Source organism: Ambystoma mexicanum, chromosome 5q, assembly GCF_040938575.1.
Source record: "Ambystoma mexicanum isolate Mex_15411 chromosome 5q, UKY_AmexF1_1, whole genome shotgun sequence".
Taxonomy (NCBI): domain Eukaryota; kingdom Metazoa; phylum Chordata; class Amphibia; order Caudata; family Ambystomatidae; genus Ambystoma; species Ambystoma mexicanum.
Genome location: NC_090933.1, coordinates 679,448,064 through 679,473,945, shown reverse-complemented (window position 1 = coordinate 679,473,945; position 25,882 = coordinate 679,448,064). Strand labels below are relative to the sequence as shown.

At 47.9% G+C, this 25,882-nt stretch overlaps 1 protein-coding gene across 4 annotated transcripts in view; it reads right to left on the bottom strand.

Annotated features, from left to right (window-relative positions):
• SGK3 (serum/glucocorticoid regulated kinase family member 3) overlaps window positions 1-25,882 on the bottom strand; it is a 1,805,260-nt gene that overhangs the window by 1,042,299 nt on the left and 737,079 nt on the right. For all 4 annotated transcript variants that reach the window (XM_069621138.1, XM_069621137.1, XM_069621136.1 and 1 more), the window contains one exon: window positions 8,992-9,067. In XM_069621138.1, the coding sequence (XP_069477239.1) occupies window positions 8,992-9,067 (76 nt within the window). The remainder of the gene's footprint in view (window positions 1-8,991; window positions 9,068-25,882) is intronic.

Sequence of the window (25,882 nt, the reverse complement as noted above, 5' to 3'; positions counted from 1 at the left end):
ACTACACGGGTACGTGAGTGGGCATGGTTGTAGTCCTCCTCATGCTGGTCCCGTGGGTTCCGGACTGGTGTGAGGAGCCATCTCTTCAGTGGATATCCAGCATCACCTGTATGTGGACGAGAAACGTATGATGTGGAATGCCATTGCTACGTACGCACACCCCCCCCCCCTTCCTGCCAGGTCATTGCCGAATCACATACCCCACATAATCATGCATGTAATGAGACTCACCGAGTAGCCAGGATCTGTTCCCTGCGTGTCGCTCCATGTAGCGTGGTATTGTAGAGTTCCTCAAGACCATAGAATCATGGGTTGATCCAGGGAATCTGGCACAACAATGTGTAATGATCCTGTTGGAGTCACACACCATTTGTACATTCAGGGAATGAAATTGTTTTCGGTTGCGGTACTGGGCCTCCATGGCATGTGGGACGACCAATTCCACATGGGTGCAGTCGATGGCACCAATGCAACCCGGTATGCCGGCAAGTGCATGGAATCCCACCTTTGTGTTGGTAATTTCCTGCTCCGAGCGTGGTAGAGAGATGTAGTCGTCTGCGTGCTGCAGGAGGGCATCGAGCACTTGAAATAGTGTCCGTGAGAACAGTGGCTGAGAAATGCCATGCAACTGTCCGACTGTGTGCTGGTAGGTGCCTGTGGCCAGGAAGTGGAGTACAGACACCACCTTCAGTAGGGGTGGGATGGCGGTTGGGCTATCTATCATGCTGACAAGGTCAGCCTGTGTCATGTCCACAATGGCGGTTATGGTGTCCCGGTCCAAACGGTAGAGGGTGTGGATCTGCTCATCAGTGAGGTTGAACGGATGTGCTCGGAGGCGTGGGATTGCGGGCTGCCTGCGTGGTGGTAGTGGCTGTGCTGGCGGCCCTTGCTGGCCCTGCCTTGGCCTCCTCCTCCTCCTGCGTCTCCTCCGTGCGGCCGGTTGTAGTTGGTGTTCGTCTTCTTCTTGTAGTTGGAGTACTTGCAGTGCTATCAGGTCCCCCAGGGCCAACATCGCGAGTCCTGCCGGTAGCATTTCGGTGTGGTTGTGGGAGGAGACTGGCTGTGCAATTTATGTGTTTTCAGGCTGTATGGCCTCCACCTGTGGTGATTCATTCCACCTGTGCAAACTGCTCTCCCCTTTGGCCGGGCACGTCCCGCGCACAACGCTGCAATTCGGGGAATGGCATCTTGGTATTGCAATCATGTATTTGTACCCGATGGCCGTGTAAGATTGTTAGATATGTTCATCCTGCTGTGGTCCCATTGTTTCACATACTATCTGTGCAGTCGCGAACAGACTTGTGAAGGGTCAGTGGAACGTAGTACTCGAGTAACGGTGGGCCCTCATGCATCACTGTACCGAGTTGCAACGACGGGCGGGGCGTCCCATTTGTGGGTGAAGGCAGTTGCCATTTTCACACACAGCCGCACTCGATGGAATAATTAGTGATTTCAAACGGCCACAGATGCCTCTTCGACGTGATGTTGCAAATGAGGAATTCGAAGGGCGGCGCTTTCGGTTTTCAGCTAGCGGCGAGGAAATGCCCACAGGTCTGACTGCAAATATAACGTACTATTGTTCTATGTCCTTGAGACAGGGGCCATGGCGAGGATGCAATGATTGATATGAATAGTTTGGGATGCGCAATTGCGACGTGGGCGGTGAGGCCGGACGTTCCCAAATACATGTTACTTCACTACACTGGAATCCCGGGCTGGGGCACTGTGGATTTTGCAGGCTGCATAACGCACAGACTCAATGGATATTTCTAATGTTATGTGAGTAAATATTCAGGCGTTTTAATCCCGGGATGAGGGAATGATGAATGGATGCATGGGCAGGTGATTTGATACAGAGTTTGCCATGTACAGGGCTTCTTGGGATCTATCCGCCTCCCCTACGCTATGTGATGCAGGGCTGCCATAGTGGGACCATCGTCTATCTGGCCTTGTTGAGCCCTCCCTGTCTCGACGCGCCCTCAGACACTTGTGTCCATGCACGTTAACATTCCCATCTGATGGATTCTGTTTTGACAGACGCATGCACAGGTACACTCGTTCGTGATGGTGTTTGCACCTCGATATAGATGGTTATGAGTCGCAAGTGGTTTTTGGGTGGTAATGATCCTTTGGAGTGGGCTAGCATGCATATGGCTGTGGATTTAGTGTGATCATTGGAGTGAGTTGTTGGAATGTAGTTCTGATGGCCATTCTGTTCTTTTTCTTTTCTTTTGGTTGACAGGTATCTCCTCCCCTTTTGCCACTGCCATCTGTATGCCACTCCTGCAGATGGGTTTTACTCCCGACACCTGCTGCTTCGTGTTAATCAGTGGAGCAGCATTACGATCTTATGGGACGATCGCCAATGGGCCACATGCCCTTACGCAGTACTGGTGGCTCGGAGCAACATTTCGGCCTTTCAGCTGGACTAGTGCCTCCCCATTGGGACGGCCCTGCGGTTCTGTGCGCTTCCATGTTGCCTTTTCGTACGTGAATGTGGCTCTGTGTACCATGATGGAACAGGGCGTCACACAAGTAGTGGCTGGTCATTTCTTGCGGATGCAGCCCACAATGGTGAAAAGTGTTTTGGAGTTCATGGCCTGATGGCTGTATGGGCTTGGTGATTTTGATGTGCATTAAATTACTATTCTGATTTGGCCCGTGTAGCGTTTTTCTTTGCAAGTGATGTGGCATGTGCCTATTTGGGGGGCGATGTATTGTGAGGAGATCTGCATTGGGTTCCAGCTTCGGAGTTTAGTTGCGTGGTACTGTACTGGGCGCGTTTGCCTACGAAGCCCGTGTGGTCAGGGATGGGGGCTGCCAATATGACAGTTTGAATGTTGTCATGCTCAGGGGCGGGGGATTGGGTTTTGTGTAACAGATGCCGGTCAGCCAGGTGGACTGGTGGAATGATGTGATTCTCGGAATATTGCTGGTCACAGGTGCCTGTGTTTGCGTGCGTTTCTTGGTGGGGGACTGTGGTCATGTCCATTGGGATGGCTTCTGTATTCGTGCCATCTGTGCCCTGCAGCTCCCATTGGCCCCTCTTGTGTTTCTTTTGTTCGTTGGCATGCATGGGTGACTTGTACATTTCACTGGTTGCATTGTGGCTTCATTGCACCTACGGGGAGTTGTGCTTTGTGGGCAGGGAGCGGTGTACAGGCACTCAGTGGGGCCGTTTACGGTTGATTCGCGATGCCGTACTTCTCACCATGGCGGAATGGTACATTCCGCCATGCTTGATGGCGTTAGGTACATGTCCGCTAGGGTCGGAATTGGCGTACCCTTGCGCCATGGTGGTGTTTGCGGTTTGGCATGGCGCGCGCGCGCGTGCTTGGTGCAGTTAGCGTTGGCGTTCACTACGGTGTCGCTAATGGCTTCGTACTTTGCGGTGACGGGTCATAGTCGCACCGAGCGCTATTCGATGGCGGTATTGCATTTCCGCCATCATTTTCCGAATTCCGCCAGGGTCGTAATGAGGGCCAATGTCTTTATAATTCCCCAGTAATGTCTTTTGTCCTTTCCCCATAGGGGCCGGGGTGCAGTACCTGCCAAAGATGCGGCGCCGACCCGAGATGTGGAATGGTTCACCAAGAAAAGCCGGTAAGTAATGTGGCTGAAAATGTCCTTTCCCCATAGGGGCCGGGGTGCGGTACCTGCCAAAGATGCGGCGCCGACCCGAGATGTGGAATGGTTCACCAAGAAAAGCCGGTAAGTAATATGGCTGAAAATTCGGCTTTCCTCTTGTGTTCCCTTGCTCACCTTTTGTATCTTCTTCTCTCCCCTAGGTGCAGAGATGTGGCGACCGGTGCTGAGAGCCACGATGGAGCCGGGCGGCGTCTCGGGAACAGGTGAGTGAAGCGCGGCGCTGCAGCGAGCAACACGGTGCTTTTAAATGGAAGTCTTCCTTCAGGAATGCTGGCGTGAAGATTCCGGATGCAGGTAAGAAGGTTGAATAAGTTCTTGGTTTTCACCTTTCTCTTCTCTTATTCCCTTACAGGTGTTCCAGGTTCGAGGCGGGCGTGGCTGGAGTCCAGGTGCAGAAGCAGACACGGTGAGCGTTCAGCTGCTGGGATGCGGAACAACGCGAAGCACGTGTGGCTGTCCGGGCGTGGCTTAAATAGCTTTGGAAGAAGTTCCAGGTGAGTATTCTTCCACAGCCCCCACCCAAGTAACAAAATAGTTCCTTCAGAAAAATAGTCCCTCCTAAACCTCATTTGGCTTGGTTCTTCATGCAGCATGGTCTGCATCAGGTGAGTGTGCAGCGTGGTCTGCTTCAGGTAAGTGCACCAAACACTTCCCCTTATGAGCCTGGCGCCTATGGCGCCATGACTGATGTCCAACATGAGCCTGGCGCCAACGGCGCCAGGACAGAGTCCAAAGAGCCCCTATAAAGGGCCGCTGGGCTTTTACCCGGGGGCGTGATGCCTGCTCCCGGGGGTGCTGGGCCTGGCCTGGTGCTCCGGGGGTAGGCATCATGACAGTCTGTTTCTTTGGACATCATACGTGCAGCCCATTACCATATTATACTAGGATTACCATGGCTTCGAAAGCATAACCCTTTTATAAATTGGACGGCTGGGTCATTTTTTTTGGGATCTGAGTTCTGTTTAACTCATTGTATCAGTCATTCAGAGGGGAGATCTGTGGAAGTCTCTTCTCAAGCTGAAACCCCTAGACAGGGTATCTGTGGACCAGTAACTTCTCTCAATTTTGTAGCAGGCCTCCCTACTGAATATCAAGATTTTTCTGTGGTTTTCTCCTCGGTGGAATATACTCAATTACCACCTCACCAAAGAGATGACTGCGCTATTGAACTCATTCCAGAACAACCTTTGCCCTTTGGCAGGATGTAAATTTTGTCCACTTCTGAGAAGGAGGTTTTGAGAGATTATTTAGATACCAACTTGAAGAACGGCTTGATCACGGAATCCACCTCTCCGGCCGCAGCTTCTCTCTTCTTCGTTCCAAAAAGAAATTCTACGGAACTTAGACCTTGTATAGATTTTAGAGGGTTAAATAAAATCACCATCCCCGATAGGTATCCTATGCCCTTGATCCCAGATATCTTGGAAGCCGTCAAAGGGGCAAGTATGTATACTAAATTGGATCTTAAGGGGGCCTATCATCTTATCAGAATAAGAAAGGGGGATGAGTGGAAAACTGCCTTCCGGACACCCTTTGGACATTTTCAGTATCAAGTCATGCCTTTTGGACTATCTAATGCTCCAGCGATTTTCCAACGATTTATGGATCATTTATTTTCAGATTTGCTGTTACATTATGTTATAGTTTACCTTGATGACATCTTGGTATTCTCTAAGGACAGTTCGGAACACAAGGTTCACGTCAAAGAAGTTTTGCAAAGACTACTGAATAACCATCTTCAATGTAACTTTGAAAAGTGTTCTTTTCACCAACCCAAAGTAACATATTTGGGTTATATTTTGTCAGCTCAAGGCATTGCCATGGATCCGGAAAAGGTCACGGCTGTACAGGATTGGCCGATTCCCAACTCATGTAAAGACATTCAAAGATTTGTGGGATTCTCAAATTTCTACCGTCGGTTTATTCCTAACTTTTCTACTCTAACTCAACCTCTTACCAATCTGTTGAAGAAGGGTGTTCCATATCTTTGGACTGAGCTTACACAAACGCCGTTTGATACTTTAAAAAGACGCTTTGCCACAGCACCCATCCTTAAGACTCCGGATCAATCCCGGGGATTTATCATCGAAACAGATGCATCTCAGTATGCTTTAGGAGCGGTCCTTCTACAAAAGGATGAGCAAGATACAGAACTACCTATTGCCTATCTATCCAAAACCCTTTCACCAGCAGAATTGAATTACACCGTGCTTCAAAAGGAACTTCTGGCGATTAAAATATCTTTTGAGGAATGGAGGCATTTACTGTTGGGAGCTGTACATCCCACTGACGTGAGAACAGACCATCAAAATCTCCGGATTCTGCAATACGCACAAACCTGTAATATCCATCAGGCTAGATGGGCTCACTTCTTCTCCCCATTTAGAATTATTTTCACCTTTATCCCTGGGAGAAATAATTTGCAGGCTGATGCTCTGTCTCGGAAAGATGGGATCTGCAATCGGGCTACCAGACCTGAACGCATCTTTCCTTGCCTAGCGATGAGTTTGGTTAAAACTCCCAGTTTTGTACACCGTCTTGAACAACATTCTGGCCCTTCCTCCCTTAAATCACTCACAAAAAATGAACAAGACAACTTGTCAGAAAAGGAAGGGTGTTATTTCAGGGGCAAGCAAGTCTATGTACCTACTAAATCCCTACAAAGAGAAGTGTTGAACATGTGTCATGATTCTAAAACGGCTGGGCATCGTGGATATGCTACCACTTATGAATTGATTTCCCGTGACTTTTGGTGGCCATCTCTTAAAGAGGACATTCGAAGTTATGTGGAATCTTGTCCCTGCTGTTTACAATCCAAAAGCCCCAGACATTCTCCATTTGGTTCATTAGTAAAGATGCCATTGCCTGTTCGACCCTGGCAAATAATCTCAACTGATTTTATTGTTGATCTACCCGTGTCTGGAGGATGTTCCACCATCATGGTAGTTATTGATTCTTTCACTAAACAGGCTCATTTCTTCCCGTTGGCAGCTTTACCATCGGCAGCAGTTATGGCACGTATCTTTGTTACTCGGGTATTCTCCTTACATGGTTTACCTGATACTATCATTTCGGATCGAGGATCCCAGTATACGTCTAGATACTGGAAACATATTTGCCAAAGACTGGGGATTACTCGGGCCTTAAGTTCGGGTTATCCCCCACAAACTAATGGTCAAACAGAGAGACTTAACCAAACTCTAGAAGGTTACTTGAGGAACTACATTTCTGCTGCACATGACAATTGGAAGGACTTGTTACCAATTGCTGAATATGCCTACAACAATTCCTACCACTCTGCTATCAAAACATCGTCATTTTTTTGTACTTATGGTTTTCACCCCACAGTGTTTCCTGTGAAGAGAGCAGAGGATAATAAGATTCCAGATGTAGACTCTATTAAAACAGATCCACCATGGCCAAGAAATTGCTAAGGAGGCTCTAAAGAACACCCAAGACAGGGTGAAACGGTATGCAGACCAACATCGAACCCCTGCTCCAGGATTGAAACCTGGGGATTGGGTTTGGCTTTCTTCTAGGTTTCTCCCGCGACATCTGAGACCATCTAAACTCTCACCTAAGTTTATGGGCCCTTTTCGGGTGGTGGCTCCCATGGGCACTGCGACATTTAAACTGAAACTTCCTAAGACATGGGCACGCATCCACCCAGTTTTTCATGTTTCTCAATTGAAACCTGACCGACGGAGTGTCTTTCACCCCCATGTCTTCTCTCGGCCTGCTCCTGTTTTTACGCCTACAGGACCAGAATATGAGGTTTCAGATATTTGTGACTCCCGGCTGCACCATGGGAGACTCCAATATTTAGTCAACTGGAAAGGCTACACCGCCTCTGAGCGAACTTGGGAACCGAAATCTGCAATACATGCACCAAAACTGTTAAAACGTTTTCATATGAGACACCCGGGAAAACCAGGGGGGAATGGATCTGAGAAGGGGCATACTGTTACACCTAATTTGGTCTTCGCAGTGTTTTGCCGACTCTCGAACACGGCTCAAACACTTCCGGGTATCTACGGAACGGGCCGTAACGCTCTAGCGTGCTCTCCAGATCTCAACCAAAGGTTGACCACGCCCCCTGACTTCCGCACAGTATATCCGGACACCCAACCCGTCGCAAGACGCGTTGCTTCTCTCTTTACGACAAGCTGTACGCTCCGTAAGTTTCGAGTAGATCTCCATCTGCCTTAACCACTACTTCCTACTCCTTACTACCACCCTCTTAATGCTGTTCTCTTAAATATTTGTGTTTTCTTATTTTACGCTAGAAAACCCAGCCGGGCTTGCAGGCAAAGGTTCTTTCTTCATTACGAATCTTCCTCGCTCCTTTTGTGATTTCCACAGGTACACTACGCTTAGTGGTCTGTTTCTCTCCACTTACTCATCATCTCCGATGGATACTTTTATTAGTTATTTTTTGCTATTTTTGTTATCTTTACAATAGCAGTTCCGACTCCAGCCATAGCCACGGAATCAGTAGGATATTCTACCCGGAAGTACAGGACAGGGATTTCTCTTTGTTGCAATCACAAAGACGGTAAGGGAAGCACTTTTAGGTAGTAAAACAGTTTGTAACATACTATTGGAAGGTTAACCAACTTATCCTTCTTTAGCCCTATAGAATCAGGACAGAATTTCTGCTTCGTCTTGTTCTTACTTTAAGATAGACCGGATAAGACCCAGGTAATCCGTGTATTCTGTTTACTTCTATTTCTCTTACTTTTCACTCCTTTGTATTCACCAGCCTGTCACTTTGTGTATTATTCTACCCAGTTTCCATTCCTACGGGCCCATTGACGATCATCTCCTTCCATTCCTACGGGCCCATTGACGATCATCTCCTTGCCTGAACAGAGGAAGTTTATTCCGGCTGGTTTCAGGACTCTACGAACCCTAGCAGCCCGACACAGGGTTTTTTCCCCCATTGGGGGTTTTCCCTGGGGGTTCCTGTGCGTCCCGACTCTTGGAGTCGGAGGTATAGGGGTCCCTAGGAGGAACCTTATTGTCTTCCCTTCAACATTTTCGGATCCAGTACCAAGCAAGTCTTGAGGTGGGTAACAACTTGTGTGATTGATACTTGAGTTTGATGAAAGAGACAAGTTCCGAAAATAGATTTTACACATTTTCACTTCAATATTCTGCACCAAATAGCAGTTCTGTAAATACTTTCAGTTTTACAGATGCAGATTATATACAATAAGTGCATGCTTGTCATATTGGAGATTACAGATGGTCATTTTGTTTTCTCGAAAGATAGACAAATGTAAGCTAAATGTGCAATAAGAGGACTGTACCAACGGAATAAAGGAAGACAGATGTACTTACTGGATGCATAACTGTGGATGCTGGAGTAAATTTTGAATAAACTCATTTAGCCCTGCTCTTCTCTGTTGAAGAAAATCTGTTTAGATGACAGAATAATTTGTGTTTTTAAAAAAAAATACAGTACAATGTATAAATACATTTAGGCCACTCCGATTCTTAAGACATCAATCGCATCATTTCCCTTTTCAGACAAACATCCACGGCTGTTCTTAAATTTTAATCACATGATTTTCTCATTTCTGTACTCACTGTGAAATTCTCTTCACCGCAGCTGGTTTCCGAGCGTCATAATACTTTTTATGACAACGTTTATGCAACATTTCCCAGAAGGTCATATGCCACCTAACATTTACTTCATTCTGGAGTTTTGTCTACATCCCACCTTCTTTATAAGTTCAGAATAACTAAACCTATCATAATCAGCATGTTCTGCTTACCCTCAGCAATGTGTTCTATATCCGGTGTGACCTGCATATTTATTATGACAGTAAACATTGCCTTGAAGAGTGTGCGGTGCATACCAGATGCCTTGAACATAGGGCACATAAAACAAAGATTCTTTCATTAAATATGTCATTTACTGAGCGTTAGGTACCGGTCAGTGGAAACTCTCCCATCAGGAATCTGAAAGTCACACACTTCCTCAGAGTATCTTAAAAGTTTCCAGTTACTTAAACATACCAACAAAGAAAAGACAAAGATAGACAAATTCTACTGAAATATTCACTGCATTTAGAACCCACATAAATAATACAAAATGCAGCACAAAGCAACAACAAGCTGTCAGACAATTTGGATATCAAGCAACCAAAGACATACTTCAAGAAATGCATTAGAGAGCCCTCACAATGTCTGGTGGGCTTACCAGAAGCAACAACCAAAATGGTCCTGCAGGATGGATCCCCAGATAGGTGGGGTAGGTGAGAAGGGTGGAGACGAGCAGGTATAGAGAAAAATATTCTTCCTCCTCAGGAACTGAACATACAAAAGCGAGAGATTGGTCTCCATAGGTGAGATATACTCCCACAAGAGCCCACCTTCAGGGTTGTGATGCTGGACATGCATTGGGGGGACAGGGACTCCATGTCCTTGTCCAGTACTCGCTTATCATGTGTGTTCTGTGTTGCTTTATGCACAGTCCATGTGGGACTCCTGGCAGTGCACCTCCTCCTCTTTTTGGTTGTGGTAAACAGAGACCCTTGGGATACCCTTATGGCACCCGTGGGTGGGGGTACAAACCTATACCCCTAGTGTATGTTTTTGGGCACCTGTGTGTGGCCCACAGATCAGGGTATGGGCTGGTGGCAGCTCCATGCTGAATTTGACAGGTGCTCAGAGTATCCTCCATTTTGGTATACCCAGGCCCTGCCATAGGAATCAGTGGATTCCTGATAGGAGAGAAGCTGCCCCCTGTGTCCTCTTGGTTTCTATTACCCATTATCTTGTTTTCCCAAAGTCCTAGGAAGCCAAGACTCTGTCCAGACCCCCGAACTGGCTGTTGGGTGGAAGAACCATATATGGTATTGTGGGGAAGTCCAGGCCAGACTGGCTGGAGCCTTCCCAGTGACTATATGTTGTGGGTACACTCTTGGGGTGGGACCTGTGTGAATGGAGTGTGTGCCCAATACGGTGTGTGTGTGTGTGTGTGTGAATGGAGTGTGTGCCCAATACGGTGTGTGTGTGTGTGTGTGTGTGAATGGAGTGTGTGCCCAATACGGTGTGTGTGTGTGTGTGTGTGAATGGAGTGTGTGCCCAATACGGTGTGTGTGTGTGTGAGTGTGCCCAATACGGTGTGTGTGTGTGTGAATGGAGTGCGTGTGCGTGTGCGTGTGCGTGTGTGTGTGTGTGTGTGTGTGTGTGTGTGTGTGACACAAAGTTGAGACAGCCCTGCCTGAAACTGACATGAATGCAGTGTGGTGTGCTGAAAGCTGGGTGCTTGCCCCAGTCCATATTCCTTGTTATGGGTGTCTGTGTGGAAGTGAATGGGGTGAATGCACTGTGAGCATGTTTGGCAGCCTGCCTGCATGAATGCCCTTCTGAATGATTGGCTGCCTGAGCTTGGCTCAGAACATCGTGCATAAACTGATCTTCAACAAGGCACCCTGAAGTAAGTCCCAAACATCTGTCGAACGGAGATGGGGTCCGCCGAGAAACATTGAAGTAAGCACTAGGACGTTGAGGCCATCGACAACCATCACCATTGACCGAGGTTCGGAGGACCGCTGTAATCTCGTTGACCGGAGCCGCAACGCTCCATTGCCTAAGACCATTTAAACCAAGGACTCCCTTGCCATCACCGTCGACCACTTTGTCCCACCGGAGAAAGTTGAGGTCGTCGACGAGCCGAGGAGAATCCGCCAGTGGGTTTGCCACCACCTGAAGTCAAAAAAGACACAGATCAAAGAAAATCCGAGAGCTAGCCGTGGTCGAGTCCGATCGCCGACGCCAGCGTCGACACCAAACGCCCAGGCCTACATTCTTCATCAAATCTACTTTGCGGCAACAAACTCTTGTCATCAAGGTGCACTGCATGCCTCGCCTTCACAAGACGTCCACGATCGATCGTCGACAAGCACCGCTAAGCCCGAAGCTGCTGTCTCGACGACAGTGCTTCCATTTTCTTTGAGGAATCTCAACTCCCTGTGGCTCCTGCTTTAAAGGGAGTCCACCCTCGAGGGATCCATCGAAGAAACTCTGCTAAACTCAGGTACATTGGGGTAGCAGAACGTTTTACCAGGAAACAAGACTATTTTAAACGTATATGGACTGGGCTTGTTGATATACTTTATTTACAGGTTGCCCAGAGGGCGGGGGGATCCTCACACAGAACTGTCTCTTAGTTGCAAGAGAACCATTCTGCCATTGTTTAACCTAACTTGTCTTCCTTCCTATGTCTGATGTTGATACCCATTATGGTTTGATTTGTATGCCATTAGAACTGTCAGCAGTTGGTGCATCTTAAAGGAGTGAAGAGTTAAGTGTGGTACCACATAGACATTGTAAATATTTGCCCTATTAGATTTGCCAAATTACAAAGTGTGTTATTAATTTTGTATATATATATATATATATATAGAACCTTATTTATATAAACAACTGTTTTCTCACATAACAGTGTGTGGACATACATTTGTGGGGGGGTTGGGGACTACACTGTACTTAAGAACCAGCCTGCATCACCTCCTGAGAGGTTAAGCCTTGATTGCTCGTTCATAGCTACCCTATGAAGAATCTTGGCTGGGGTGCTATATGCTTCTATTCTGCCATATAGAGGGCAGGAGTACAGATAACCCACCTCCATGTCTTTACAAGGGCACCTCCACAAAAGGATTGCCCTGAGCTACCTGCCAAGGTACCATGATATTGATTGGGTCTAAGGCAGAGCTCTGGATCCTGCTTGAACATGCCCAGCCACCAAGCAGGGCCTCAAGATGTAAAGTTCACCCACAAGGCCAGATTGAAAATTCATTTAGTTGACCCACCTCACATGTCTGTTTTCTCTGAGACAATGGTGGCATCCCTGAAAACAAAGGTAAATCTGCAAATATCCCAGATCAGGACAGTCAGATCTAGGAGAGAATCACGATAGCCTCACATACGTACCTCATACAGTCACACATTCTCGTGAAGTGTTCCCGACTCGTGTCGGCAGCATGGCTAGACACAACCACCTTGCACATAAGTGAACATAGCCCTGTTCAAAGACTACAGCAAAACAAAAGAGGTGATGGATGGAAGGTTTGGAATGAATCTTAACCTCTGGCATTGCTCTGGGCAACCCTCCTGTTCAGAGACTACTCCTTGCCACCAAGGCTTTCTTGGCCCTCCTAATCCATCCCCATCCACAGATATCCTTCAGAAATGCAGAGTCCACACCTATGGAATGGACAACAGAGATACAAATGCTGCCAATGGGAAAACTTGGAGGGGCAGAATAATACAAGGATCACCTTATGCAGAGGTCACATTTAATGAAATATACATTTGCGCCAACAAATCCTCTTATGGAAGAAAGAATGAGGCAGTGGGGGCATGTAGTCAAAAGAGCTTGGAACGATTGAAAGAAATGGACTCCAGGAGGTAGTAAAAATGGAAACTGGCACAGGCGTTTTAAAATCGGCACCAATTTTCACACAAATTCTCCATAGGGCAGATTGTGACTTCATCACCGTTGTGTGCATGTACTTTCTGGCTCCAATGGAAGCAGTGCAGTGCACATCAAGTGTTTAACATTTGTCTTTTCTTTATAGTCCCAGAGATGCTTCACTTTCCTCTACATGCAATGTGTCACAGATGGTTCAAAGAATACTCCAAATCCTAGAGATGTGTCAACGGTTTTTATTTCAAGTTTCAGAATGGAACAAGGGCCACCTCTTTCTAGCCTAGATGACGCATTTTCCACACTAACCCAGGCATTCCTGTTCCCTGGTTGAATAGATCAGGAGTATGTAGCCCCCTCTGACTATTCTCTATCTGGTAGTGAAAACCTAAAGGCAGTTGCCTTCTCGGTCTAAACTCCATCAGGGACTTCATAGACTCTCCCTACACTATCAGTAGGTTAGTCATTACAACAGATTCGGGATGTGGCTTCAGACACTCTGCCTATCTTGTTAGTCTTCCTCTCATGCACAGTTGTTCTTCTCTCTCACTCTATACACTACTCTACTCTCACACAACTACACAACTTCATAGAAATACAAGCAATTCATAATTCTTGTTTAAGTCATTCTGTGTTGCTCTCAGTTAATATATGCTCTTTGTTTACCTTTGGCAAGGTAGTCTCGATCACCTTCTCTTTTCGGCAAAGGAACTTTCTCCACACCAAAGAAATTCAGCTTCTCAATATTTTCATGCCTCTGTTCTTCCTGCAAGAGTAGTGCTAAAGGATATCTAGAGTCCTTAGTAACTATTCTTCATATATGTTCTTAGATTCTTATTCCAAGGTGTCAGATTGTGCTCGCTATGTACAATTTATTATGGAATGTGGCGGGTCAGAAGGAGGACGCGGACACTGGGTTGACATTGTCACTCATTATTTATTAAACGATTAGAAGAAAGGCCTATCTTTCCGTATTGCTATGTGGGTGTTCCCTGCTGATACAAATAACTAAGGTGTCGGATTGTGAACTTAGGTGCTCGTCAGGAAGTCATTGAATGAAAAAGTCTGCGGTCCAAAAAACGAATTCTAACTGACTATCACTATTCTATCAAAATAAGGTCAGGAGAAGGTCTCTCTTCTCCCGATTGTCTTTTCTTGCACTGTGCATTCTTTGCTTCAGGCTTTTGATTAGTAGGATAACTTTAAATAGGCTGTCACCTTCTATACCAGTTTATGTAACTCTTTCACAGGTTCTTTGGGTTTACCCTCCTCTTTAGGATTTTCTTCCAAGAACCCATTTTAACTCCCCGTCTTATCCTTTGCTCCACACCGATATTCCTTTGGTGCTCCTGTAACATAATTTAGTAGACAGAATATGCCTTCTGGGTAGTTAATGTTCCCACTCTCTTCTGGGGTGTTTGGTTTTATATAACATATCCCTTTTGGGGTTTCCCTCCCCCTATTTCATAGAATTCCTCTCCTAGTTTGTTAACGTCTCTGCCTCATAACGTATGTTGTACTTTCCCCTCTTCGAAGGTTATTTGCCCTCTGGCCTTAATGATCTCTCTTTCAGGTGTACTCCGGGTTCTCTTTCTCTCCTTAGAGTATTCTCCCTCTCTCTGATTTATTCCACTCTGTACTTCTTAGTTGATTTGGTATTGTCCCCTCTTCCCAGGATATTTGTATTTTGCTAATGGTCTCTTTTTCAGGTTTTATCGTGTTTCTCTTTGTCTCAATATTACAATTCCGTTTCTTCCACTTTACTATCTTGTCAATTTTACTGGGAGGAGTTTCTCTTGTTACATAAAGATCCCCCGGCGGCTTCCCGAGTCTCCCGTTCTCCCAGTTACCTCGGAATCTGCATGGGAACGCAACCACTGCGATTAGGCTCCTTTCTCCTCAGATTCTCTCTCTCTGTACCAATGCCGGTCTTCAAGCGTTTTGCTCACGCTCTTAGGGCAAATCTGAAAGTCAGGGGGCTCCACAGCTCTCCTTGGCTCTGCCTCACTCAGGTGTGATGCTGTCAGGGGGCTTCCCCTGTTGACTGACAAAAGCGTTTCTTTGCTTCGCCTCGTTCTGTGCTTGGTCTTTAGCATCCTCTTCTTTTAAAGAGACCGATCTTTCATGTTTGTAACAGGGCATTTTAGTTTGGTCCTCAGCCAAGTCTCAATTTTTAATGTCCTTCACATCGGATAGTCCCATGTATGCCACCATGGGGAATGAGTTAAGGAGTTCCTCACAGGAACAGGAGTCCCTGTCCCTTAAGAAGGAGTCTCTTCCAGTGAGGTCCCACTTGCCCAGACCCCTAGGCAGGGTCTTGTAAAGCAGGCTCACCTCCCTAGCCTCAAAGGGGGTGGCTCCCCTTGGGGAGAAGGGACAAATTCCTTTGATTTGTCACATGAACCAATGTGTAGCAGACCAAATAAGTGTTTTTGTCATTTATGAAATCCTGGATCTTTTTTTGCTTTCTGATTTATCTTTGCAGCATTTAATCTTGTCCAATACATATTTGCACATGATATGATATGGCATTTATAACGCGCCTATACACAAGTGTTTCAAGGCGCGACAAGGCAAGGTGGGTGGGGGGGACAAAGGGAGGACAGACAACGATCCTACTAGGCCAGGTGTCATTCAGATCGCGCAAGTGCATGGGAAGGGGGGGAAAGGAAAAGTGCATGGGAAGGGGGGGAAGGAAAAGTGCGCAGGGGGAGGGGAGAAGGGAAAGTGCAGTACATGGGAAGTGGAATAATAAGACTCATAAAAAGGTCAGCTAGTGGCCAGTGCAAGGAAGTGCAGACATAAGTGCTGGTAGGGGGACTGAAGGGATACAGAAAACAGTCCAAGTGCAGGGGTTGCCAGGGAGGCAGTGCAGGTGGGTAATTGACAGGGCCTGGGCCAGAGATCAGAAGGGTGGCCAGGTAACCAGTGCAATTTCAGTCAGGAATTCAGCAAGGGAGGGGAGGAGAGGAGAGAAAGCAGAAGCAAAGAGGAATGTTTTGAGGTGTTTCCGGAACCGGAGATGGTTCTCCTCGAGTTTCAGGGAGGCAGGAAGGCTGTTCCAGAGAGAGGCCCCTGCCGAAGAGAGTGATCTGCCACCAACTCGTTGCTTGGAGAAACGACTGACCCTAAGGGAGTTGGAGGCAGATGAGCAAAGTGCTCGAGAGGGAAGATATTTAGGAAGAGAGAGATGAAGGTAGTGCGGCCCCAGACCCCAGAAGGCCTTGTGTACAATGCAGAGGGTTTTGAACTTAATCCTCGCAGCCACTGGGAGCCAGTGCAGAGATTTCAGTCCTGGAGATACGATCCCTGGGCTTGAGGCCAAGGACAAGTCTCGCAGTCCTGTTCTGGATAAGTTGCAAAGGGCGGAGAGTGGAGGCAGGCAGATTTAGATAGAGGCTGTTACAGTAGTCCAGCTTGGAGAGGACCAGGGCTCTGGAGACGGTGAGCTTCTGGGGGAAGGAGGGGAAAGGTAGAATACCTCTAAGGAGGTGCAACTGGTAGTGTGACTTCTTAGAGACATCAGAGATGTGAGGGGAGAAGGAGAGTGCAGAGTCGAAGATAACCCCGAGGTTTTTAGCCTTGCAGGTGGGAGTGGGAGGAGGGCCAAGAGAGGCCGGCCAGAGAGCTGCAGGGAAGGAGGGAGTGGGTGTGCCGATGAGTAGAATCTCAGTCTTACTGGCATTAAGGCAGAGGTTGTTGGTGGCACACCATTCCTGGATGGCAGACAGACAGTCAGAGATGAGGGAAGGAGAGGAGGAGGCCGAGGGTAGCCTGAAAATGAGCTGGGTATCATCCGCATAGCACTGAAAGTTGGGACAGAGCGGCGATGCGGTGGGCAAGGAGTGCCAGTTATTGGTTGAACAGCCAGGGAGAGAGGTTAGACCCCTGGGGCACACCACAGGTAGAGAAAAAGATGTCGGAGAGAAAGGACCCTAGTTGGACCTGGGAGGGTCAGTCAGAGAGGAAAGAATTCAGCCACGCCAGAGCCTGAACAGTGATGCCCAGGTTATCACGGAGATGGTTGAGCAGGATGGCATGGTTGACAGTGTCAAAGGCAGAAGAGATATCAAGCAAGATAAGAACGCAAAGGGTGTTAGCGTCGAGGTTGGTGAGGAGGTCTTCACGGATGTTCAGGAGAGCAGTTTCCGTGCTTCTGGCAGCTCTGAAGCCAGACTGATGGTCATGAAGACAACCAACAGATTCAGTGTGAAGATTGAGCTGGGAGATGGCCAGTTTCTCCAGGAGCTTTCCCAGGAAGGGAGTGCTGAAGATTGGGCGATAGTTAGCAGGGCAGGAGGGATCAGCGGAGGGTTTCTTAAGAAGAGGGTGCACAAGGGAGTGCTTCAGGGGGGAAGGGAAGACTCCAGTGGCAAAGGAGTGATTGCAGAAATCTGCCAGGGCAGGAGCCAGGGAGTCGATGTGATCCTTGATAGTTTTGGAGGAATAGGGGTGAACCTGTTTCGACGAGACTTTCATAGATCGGACTTGTCTAGAAACCTCGTCTGGAGAGAAAAGGGGAAAGGCCGAGAAGAAGGGAGGAGGGGTGGCTGCAGAAGGGCCAGAGGAAGAGCAGGGAATAGAGGGAGGGGGGAGAGAGGAGGAGAGCGAGGACAGGATGTCCTGAGTTTTTGAAATGAAGTGAGAAGCCAGTGCCGTGCAGAGGGCCTGGGAAGGGACAGGAGAGGTAGAGACTGCGGCAGGATTGGCCAAGAGTTCAGCAGAGTTGTTAGATGCTGCAGAGACGCAGGCTTGGATATGAGCTCTCTTCTTGGTGAGGACGGAGAGCCGGTATTGCCTTTGCAGCAGGCCAGTTTGTCAGAGGATGAACTTGAAGCACGCCATTTCCTCTCGGCAACCCTACACTTGCGTTTTTGGGTGACGTGGTCAGAGTCATACCAGGAGTTACACTTGGCTTTGGGCTTCAGGCGGATTCTCATGACAGGGGCAAGGATATCGAGAGTATCAGATATAGAAGAGTGGAGCATGGAGAGGGCTGTGTCAGGGTGAGAGTAAGCCAGTGGGGGAGGAGGGGGTGAGAAGGTGGCGGCGAAAGTCTCAGCTGACACGCGCTTCATGGGTCGGGTGAACGAGAAGGTGGGTGGCATGATGGAGGTGGCTTGGACTGCGGGGTAGGGAGGGTGAGGAGGGAGGATAGGAGAAAGTGATCACTCCAGGAGAGAGGAGTGGAGAGAGGGACAGAGAGGGGAAGGTCTAAGGAGATCAGAACATCGAGAGTGTGCCCTGCAGAATGAGTCGGGCCAGAGGGTAGAATGGTGAAAGAGTCTCGCAGAGGTCGCAAAAGAGTTCAGAGGGGGGACAGGAGGCATCCAGGTGGATGTTGAAGTCTCCAAGCAGGAGGAGTTGAGTGGTTGAGGCCAGGAGTGAGGAGGAGAGGTCCTCCCACTCGGAGAGGAAGGAGGAAATCTGACCAGGTGGCCGATAGATAGTAGCCACAGTAAGGGAATGGCTAGGCGAGAGAGAGGGCCTGCAGACGAGGCATTCAAAAGAAGAGTAGGCTTGCGTAGGAATGACAGAGGCAGGAATCCACTCAGGGAAGATAAGGGCTACACCACCACCAGAGCGGTTGGGCCTGGGCTCAGAGAGGATCTTGTAGCCATCAGGTAGGAGTGTGTCAAAGCTGGTGACAGAGCTGGCCGTGAACCATGTCTCAGTGAGATCGAGGACATCACGGTCAAGTTCTTCAAGAAGGCGGCAGATATCAGAGGAGTGTTTGACAGCGGAGCGGGAGCTAAGAGTGGCAATGTGGAGAAGGTTGCCCTCCTTGAAGGACTTCCGGTGAGGGGTACAGATCAGAGGTACGCCCTGCGGAAGTGTAGAGAGCACCCAAGAGGGGGCAGAGAGGGAGGGGAAAGGCGAGGTAGCCAGGGAAAGGGGGAGGGGACAGCAGTAGAAGAAAGGAAGTTGATGAGGTGCGGAAAGCGTCTATCAAAGAGATGAATGAACAGATACTGCACTTGCCACATTTAAAGAAGCCGTTATTTGGCTGGCCTAGCCATGTTTATGTATTTTGTCTGGTCTTATATACATGACTGGATGAATGCTCGTTTTTGAGATTGCTAGCTTACTTGCATATTATGTGGGGCGTGACGTCAATTAATGGTGCCAAATGTTCCAGTTTAAAGGGCCATCTGAATATGAGCCATTTTGGGTAATTTGCCTTGACATAGTTTACATCATACCCTGTATCTTGAAATCCTTTCTCTATGATTTTACATTCATTGTCAGATCAAGTACTGCCATTACAATTTTGTTTTGCTCTAACAAAATCCCTAGGAATGTTGCATATAGTACTGTCAGAACCCATCAACCCTTCAGCTGTTGAGCTCGTAGAGTAGCCAACAAGTTCTTCTAAGGAACAAGTTACTTACCTGTAACTGTTGTTCTCCAGCATGGGTCTGGCATGGATTCACATGCTCATGAATATTCCGTGTCGTCAGGCTGGGAATCCTCGGTAAAGAAAAAAATCAGTTTCAGTTTCGTTTCTGAACTGTCTTTATACTACTAACCAGTCACTGGTCTCTGGGTCATACTGCCCCCTGCCAATGACTGCCCTCTACCTAAGCCCCTCCTCTGGCAGCCATCTTCAGATTTGGTAGCACGTAAAGTGGCAGTAGGACCAAGAGAGGAGCCACAGAGGGGTAGGCGGGAGGGTTCGCATGTGAATCCATGCCAGACCCATGCTGGAGAACAACAGTTACAGCTAAGTAACTTGTTCCTTCTCCAGCATGGGGTCTGGCAGGGATTCACATGCTGATGAATACAAGAATACATAGCAGTACACACATGCACAACCACGGGAGGTGGCAAGGCTCAACATTAAGCATTTCAACAACTCAACATTAAGTATCTCTTACCTCCTCACCAGGCTCACCTTCAAGCGAACAGGTTGCGCAGCACTGCCCGGCCGACTCTGAACTCCTCCCTGGAATTCTGGTCGACGCAGTAGAATCTCGTGAAGGTGTGCATCGACCACCACGTAGCAGCCCTGCAGATGTCCAGCCGGGGCACACCAGACAGGAACGCCGTAGTAGCAGCGATCGCTCTGGCTGAATGGGCTCTCGGACAGCCGGGCAAAGGTCGGTTTGCCAACCGGTGACAGTGCATGATGCAGCCGGAGAGCCATCTGGAAATGGAAGCCTTCGAGAGGGCCTTCCCTTGGTTCACAGGTCCAAAGTTCACAAACAGCTGTGATGTCTTTCCGAAAACTCTGTCTGTCCACGTAGAACTTCAGCGCTATAGCCACATCCAGCGAGTGCAAAGTCCGGCGACGGGAATAAAACAGGTAACACCAAGGGCTCGTTGAGATGGAAGTCCGACGGCACCTTGGGCATGAAGGAGGGGTGCATCCTCAGCACTACCCTTGTCTCATGGAATGTCAGATATGGAGGCTGTGCTTAGAATTGGGTACTCCCTATTTTTTGATATCGGGGGACGACACTGTAGAATGGGAGAATTATATATCGAAAAAGAAAAAACAGGTCGACTACCCCTTGTACGAACGTTCATATTTATATATTTATGCGTGTCGTGGTTTAGGTTCCGTTGGTTGCTTAGTGAAAAACCACACATTTCAGAAATTACGTAGTCTTTCTTCCCTTGCGACCAGTACATCGCAGAGCCAGAGAGTTTGATCACATGGCGTGTGAACACATGACTTCACGTCCACAGTCGGGTCGTTGGTAGAAAGGACTATACAGCACAGAAAGCTGTGATAGCATCGGCAGAAACAAGAGCATTCGGAAGAACTCCCTTATAGTTAAGTGGCTCGCCCATTGGGTTTAGAATTGAGTAAGTCCATTTTGCACACACAACTTTAGTGCCTCGGTCAGTCCTTGGGCTGAAGTGTGCATGCAGACTAATAAGGAGGCTCGCAGGCACCACATTTGGTGTGTCTAAAAAGAATTTTGCGAGATCGTCCCGCTGCCTTTCTTCCCTGTAGCTACAGGATATGAAATTAATTTAATCGTATTATATGGTGCAATTTTACTTATTTGTTACTTGATGAGAGAGATATTGTGTGATTTGAAACAAGTAAACATGACCATGAGTCAGATAAACAAACAAGTTATAAGTCTTAAACGTAAATAGAAAGGCACTATAGAATAACTAACGAGAAGTGTCTGTTTTGGATTGTCTTCCACCTTAGACTGTGGGCGAAATAATGAGCACAGCGTTTTAAGGAATGGCGGTGAAGACAGCCATATATATATTCAACCAGGACTGTTCACAAAAGTTGCACTATGAAGACAGCAAAGAAAAAAAGTCTGTCTCGGGGGAAGAAGCTTAAGGTACCTTTTCTGCAAAGCAATTGTTGTACTTTGAATAAGACATCCAAGAAAGTTGAATCTAATGAGATGAATACTGATATGGGTTATGTATATCCATAGGGATGGTAAATGACTACACCTTCCGAATTGAGCATCCATTAAGCAGCCAGATGATGCCAACAACTTTTCTCAATGTCTCGAAGGAATCAGAGTGATATACAGGTCAGTTAATGTGGTGGTACATGAAATAGATACCGCAGTCACTAATCTAAGAATATAACCATCTGAAAAACATTTTTAATGTTAACCTTTTAATACAACAATTTTTGATTTTCTTTGTACAATGCAATATAAGAAACATTGTATTTGGGAAGTATAAACTACATGCTTAAACCAGTTCTATTGTCCTGAAGACGGCCTTTACTAACAAAACCAACAGCATTGTGAGAGTGAACTGTATGAGTCTATATGGCCGAAACATATGTCGACTAGATTTAAGGAAACTGTTACCAACTTTTTTCCTTTTTCTCAATCCCCACTGAGAACCAAAGGGTGTCTGTTAGAAGTTGTAACATCAATCACACCCTCAAGCAATGTCGCATTTTAATGTAGAGAGGCTATATATAAGAGACTAAAGAAGAAACAGCTGACTCTTTAGATAACTGTTGCATTAAATTATGCAGGAATGATTATAGCCACTGATGCTAGATCTCTATTCCTTGAAATTTCTAATCAGCAGTATTCTCCAACAGTAGTTGAAACTGTTTTTCCCTTTTCTTGAGTTTTTGATTTTTTCTTTATTTGTCTGTATCTAGACAGATGGTATGTTGTATTGTTGCACATGAGAATGTAAGTGTTTTGCAGTGTCTTGATTATTTTTAGAAATTTTATAAAATGTGTGTATGATCTAACTGGAGGTATTTTTTAGCTTTGTAAGAAATGTATTAAAATAAATGAAAATGCTAAACTGATATATTAGAGTGGTGTACTCAACAATCTTCTAGTAAATTAGATTGTCATTGTTCTGACCGGTAGATATGGAGGCTTACAGGAGAGGACCTGGATCTCTCCCACTCGTCGTGCGGAGGTGATGACCACAAGAAAAGCTGTTTTCCACGATAAGAACTTCAGTGGTGCCGAGTGCAGGGGCTCGAATGGTGGACCCATGAGCCTGGTCAGCACCACATTGCGCTCCCACACCTAGAGCCTTCACTGGCGGGAACGAGCAGAACAGTCCTTTTATCAACTCCTTCACCAGGCGATGCAAACACAGTGACGACCGCCCCGGAGTTCTGGTGTAGCGGGAGATAGCCGCCAGATGAATTTTGATGGAGGCATGTGCCAGCCCCGCCTTGGCCAGCGACAGCAAGTACGGCAGCACTTGAGGGGCCGTGATCCGTAAGGGGTTGATCTTCTGTGCACGGCACCAGACAGAGAACCTCTTCCACTTATGTCCATAGCACTCAAGAGTCGATGATAAAATCTATGGAATACGGTTCAGTAGACACAAATCCTGTCTCTTCCCATTGGCAGACCTCACAAACAAACACACTGAATATCTAGCCTCACTAGGGGTACAATGGAAACAGACCACATTCCGCTACCTCGGAATTAATATAATGCACACTCCTGAGTTAATGCACAAAAACAACACCCTGGTGGCACTACCCCAGCTACGCAAATCGATAAACTTCTGGCCTAAGCTCCCCTTATCCATGATGGGCAGGGCGTCCGTCATCAAAATGATTGTCCTCCCCAGGTTCCTCTATGGATTCCAAAATGTACACTACTATATTAAAGCCCCTTTCTTTCGCTTGCTTCAGACAATTTTCAAAGACTTCTTATGGGGTGCAGACAGACACAAGTTGGCGCTAACCATACTCGCTCCCCCAAGCAGCCAAGGTGGCATGCAACTTCCCGACCTGGAGAAATATTACCTGGCAGCCCAGCTCAACTTTGTGGCCAAATGGTTAGCTGACGAAGTCACTTCTGAAACAACATTACTACAACACCTAATTGCCCCAGTGCGAGTAAAGGAACTCATCTGGGCACTTCAACATCTCCTGAGCGAAACACCCCTACTGGCCACCCTGGGAAGGCAAATATGGCATAGGGCAAAATCGATCCTTCACCTGAGACACACATACGCCCCGGACATCCCACCGATCTCCGACCTATGTAAGACTACCGTTGACTTAGCGACCATCAGGCACTGGGAAAGAAAAGGGGTCTACACGTGGGGAGACCTATTGAGCGACGGCTCCTTACGAGATTTCTCCTCCCTGCAAACTGAAGGTGGCATACATAGCGGCCAATTCCTGTGGTATCAAAGGATTCGCAAAATGGCACAAACCAAATAGGACACATGGCCCGAGGAACCAGAGGCAAATCCCCTTGTAACATTACTATACAACTTGGGGGAGGGCTGGAAACCGGTGTCCCAAATATACGGTCACTTAATAGATAGGCCGAATCCCTGCAGCTCTGACCTGAAATCTAAATGGGACATGGATCTAGGGTGTGAAATGACTGACAATGAATGGGAGAGGGCCCTAGCGTTCCCCAGAAAAGTTCCCAGGAATTCTAGGTTCCGACTAATTCAATTGAATGTGCTATATCGCACTTACCTAACTCCGTACAGACAGGCGAAGTTCAACAAACAACCTTGTCATAACTGTCCCTGGTGCAATGGAGACAAGGCAGATCTCCTACACATGTTCTGGGAATGCACCAAGTCCGGCTGCTCTAGGCCAAGATTGAACAAACCTGAAGGGTGGCGGGTATGTCCAGATATGAATGGACCCCTATTGAATGCCTTTTAGGAACTTACCCCAGACTTGCTAAACTCAAACATACTGTGAAGCTTATGGACCTGGCGTGCATCCTAACTAAAAGGACCATTGCAATGGTATGGAAAAAACCAGCGGGCCCACAATTCCAAGTATGGCACAGGGAATTTGAGCGGTGGGTGGGAGCAGAAACAACGCCATGGGAAGACAGCGTTGCCAAATCCCCAGACGAAGCCAGTCAGGCACTGGACGCTTGGAAAACCCTGACGTGGGCAGTGCTCCACCTTTCAGACGATGAGAAGCCTCCCTGAACGATCTATTCCCTGTTGTCTGAGATCGACACCCCCAATGATAACCCTGCACGGAAATGCCTGAATCAGAACCTAGCCTCACTCAAGTGCCTGCCCTCGCCCTAGCCTTCCCTTCCCTTCCCCCTTCCACCCTACTTCTCCATAATCCTCTCACTCTGAACTGATCCACGAATCACATGGAGACAACCACTGTTACCGTTAAAAGTTTATGTTATTATTGACTAATTGTTTTTACCCTGTTATATGTCATCTAAGATAAGCTATGCCGCAGTTGGCCACCGAGACCACACTGCTGTTGTACCTATAACAAATGCCAATAAAGAAATGTGAAAATAAATTAAGAGTCGAGGATGCCCTGGCCTTTGCAAGGACTTCCTTGAAGTCTGCTGGGATGTTGTAGCCTCCAAACTCTAGTGCTGCAGGAGCCAGGCCTGCAGGTTCGGCGATCCCGGGTCGTGTTGTAGGATGGCGCCTCCTTCCCTGGCGTGAAGATCCGCGTCCGTCAGCAGTTTGACTGGGGGGGGGACGCTGACATGTCCAGAAGGTCCGGGAACCATATCTGCCTCGGCCACGCCGGTGTGATGAGGATCATCCTGCACCGGGACCCTCTGAGTTGACTGATGAGTCGCAGAAGCAGCGGCAACGGTGGGAACGCATACAGGAACAGGCCGTCCCAGGGGAAGGAGAATGCATCGCCCATGCTCCCCGGCTGGGGAAACCTGCTGGCGAACCTCCGGCACTTGTTGTTCGTCGCCGTCGCAAACATATCGATCTGGGGACTGACCCACCATCGGAATAGGAGATCCACTTGATCCTGCCGAAGTTCCCACTCGTGGCAGGAGCGCAGCTCCCTTACTGAGTGAGTCGGCGACAGTGTTTTTCACTCCTGCCAGATGAAAAGGTACTAGGAATATCCCCTGGGCGACGGCCCAGTGCCACAGATCCTGCGCTTCCCTGGATAGGGCTGGGATTCTGGTACCCCGCTGCTTCCGGATGTAGAACATCGTGGTGGTGTTGTCGGTGAAGACGTGTACCACTTTGCCCTTGAGGGACGGACGGAAAGACCTGAGGGCCCAGAACACGGCCCAGAGCTCCAGGATGTTGATGTGCACGGACCTCTCCTCCGGGAGCCAAAAGCCTCTTGCGTGGAAATCTCCGGTGTGCGCTCCCCATCCCTCCAGGGATCCCACGACGGAAAGTCTTGTTGAGTGGGATCTAGTCTTCGAAGCTTCCTGCCACTTGCATCCAACAGGCGTCGAGGAACTCCTGCAGTGGCCGCATCCGCAACCTGCACAGACGCACGAGGTAGATGCACAATGACATCATGCCGAGCAGGAACTTGATGGCCTCACCCTGGCCACTTCCATGGTCAACAGCCGTTGTACCTTGCCCAGGATGGTC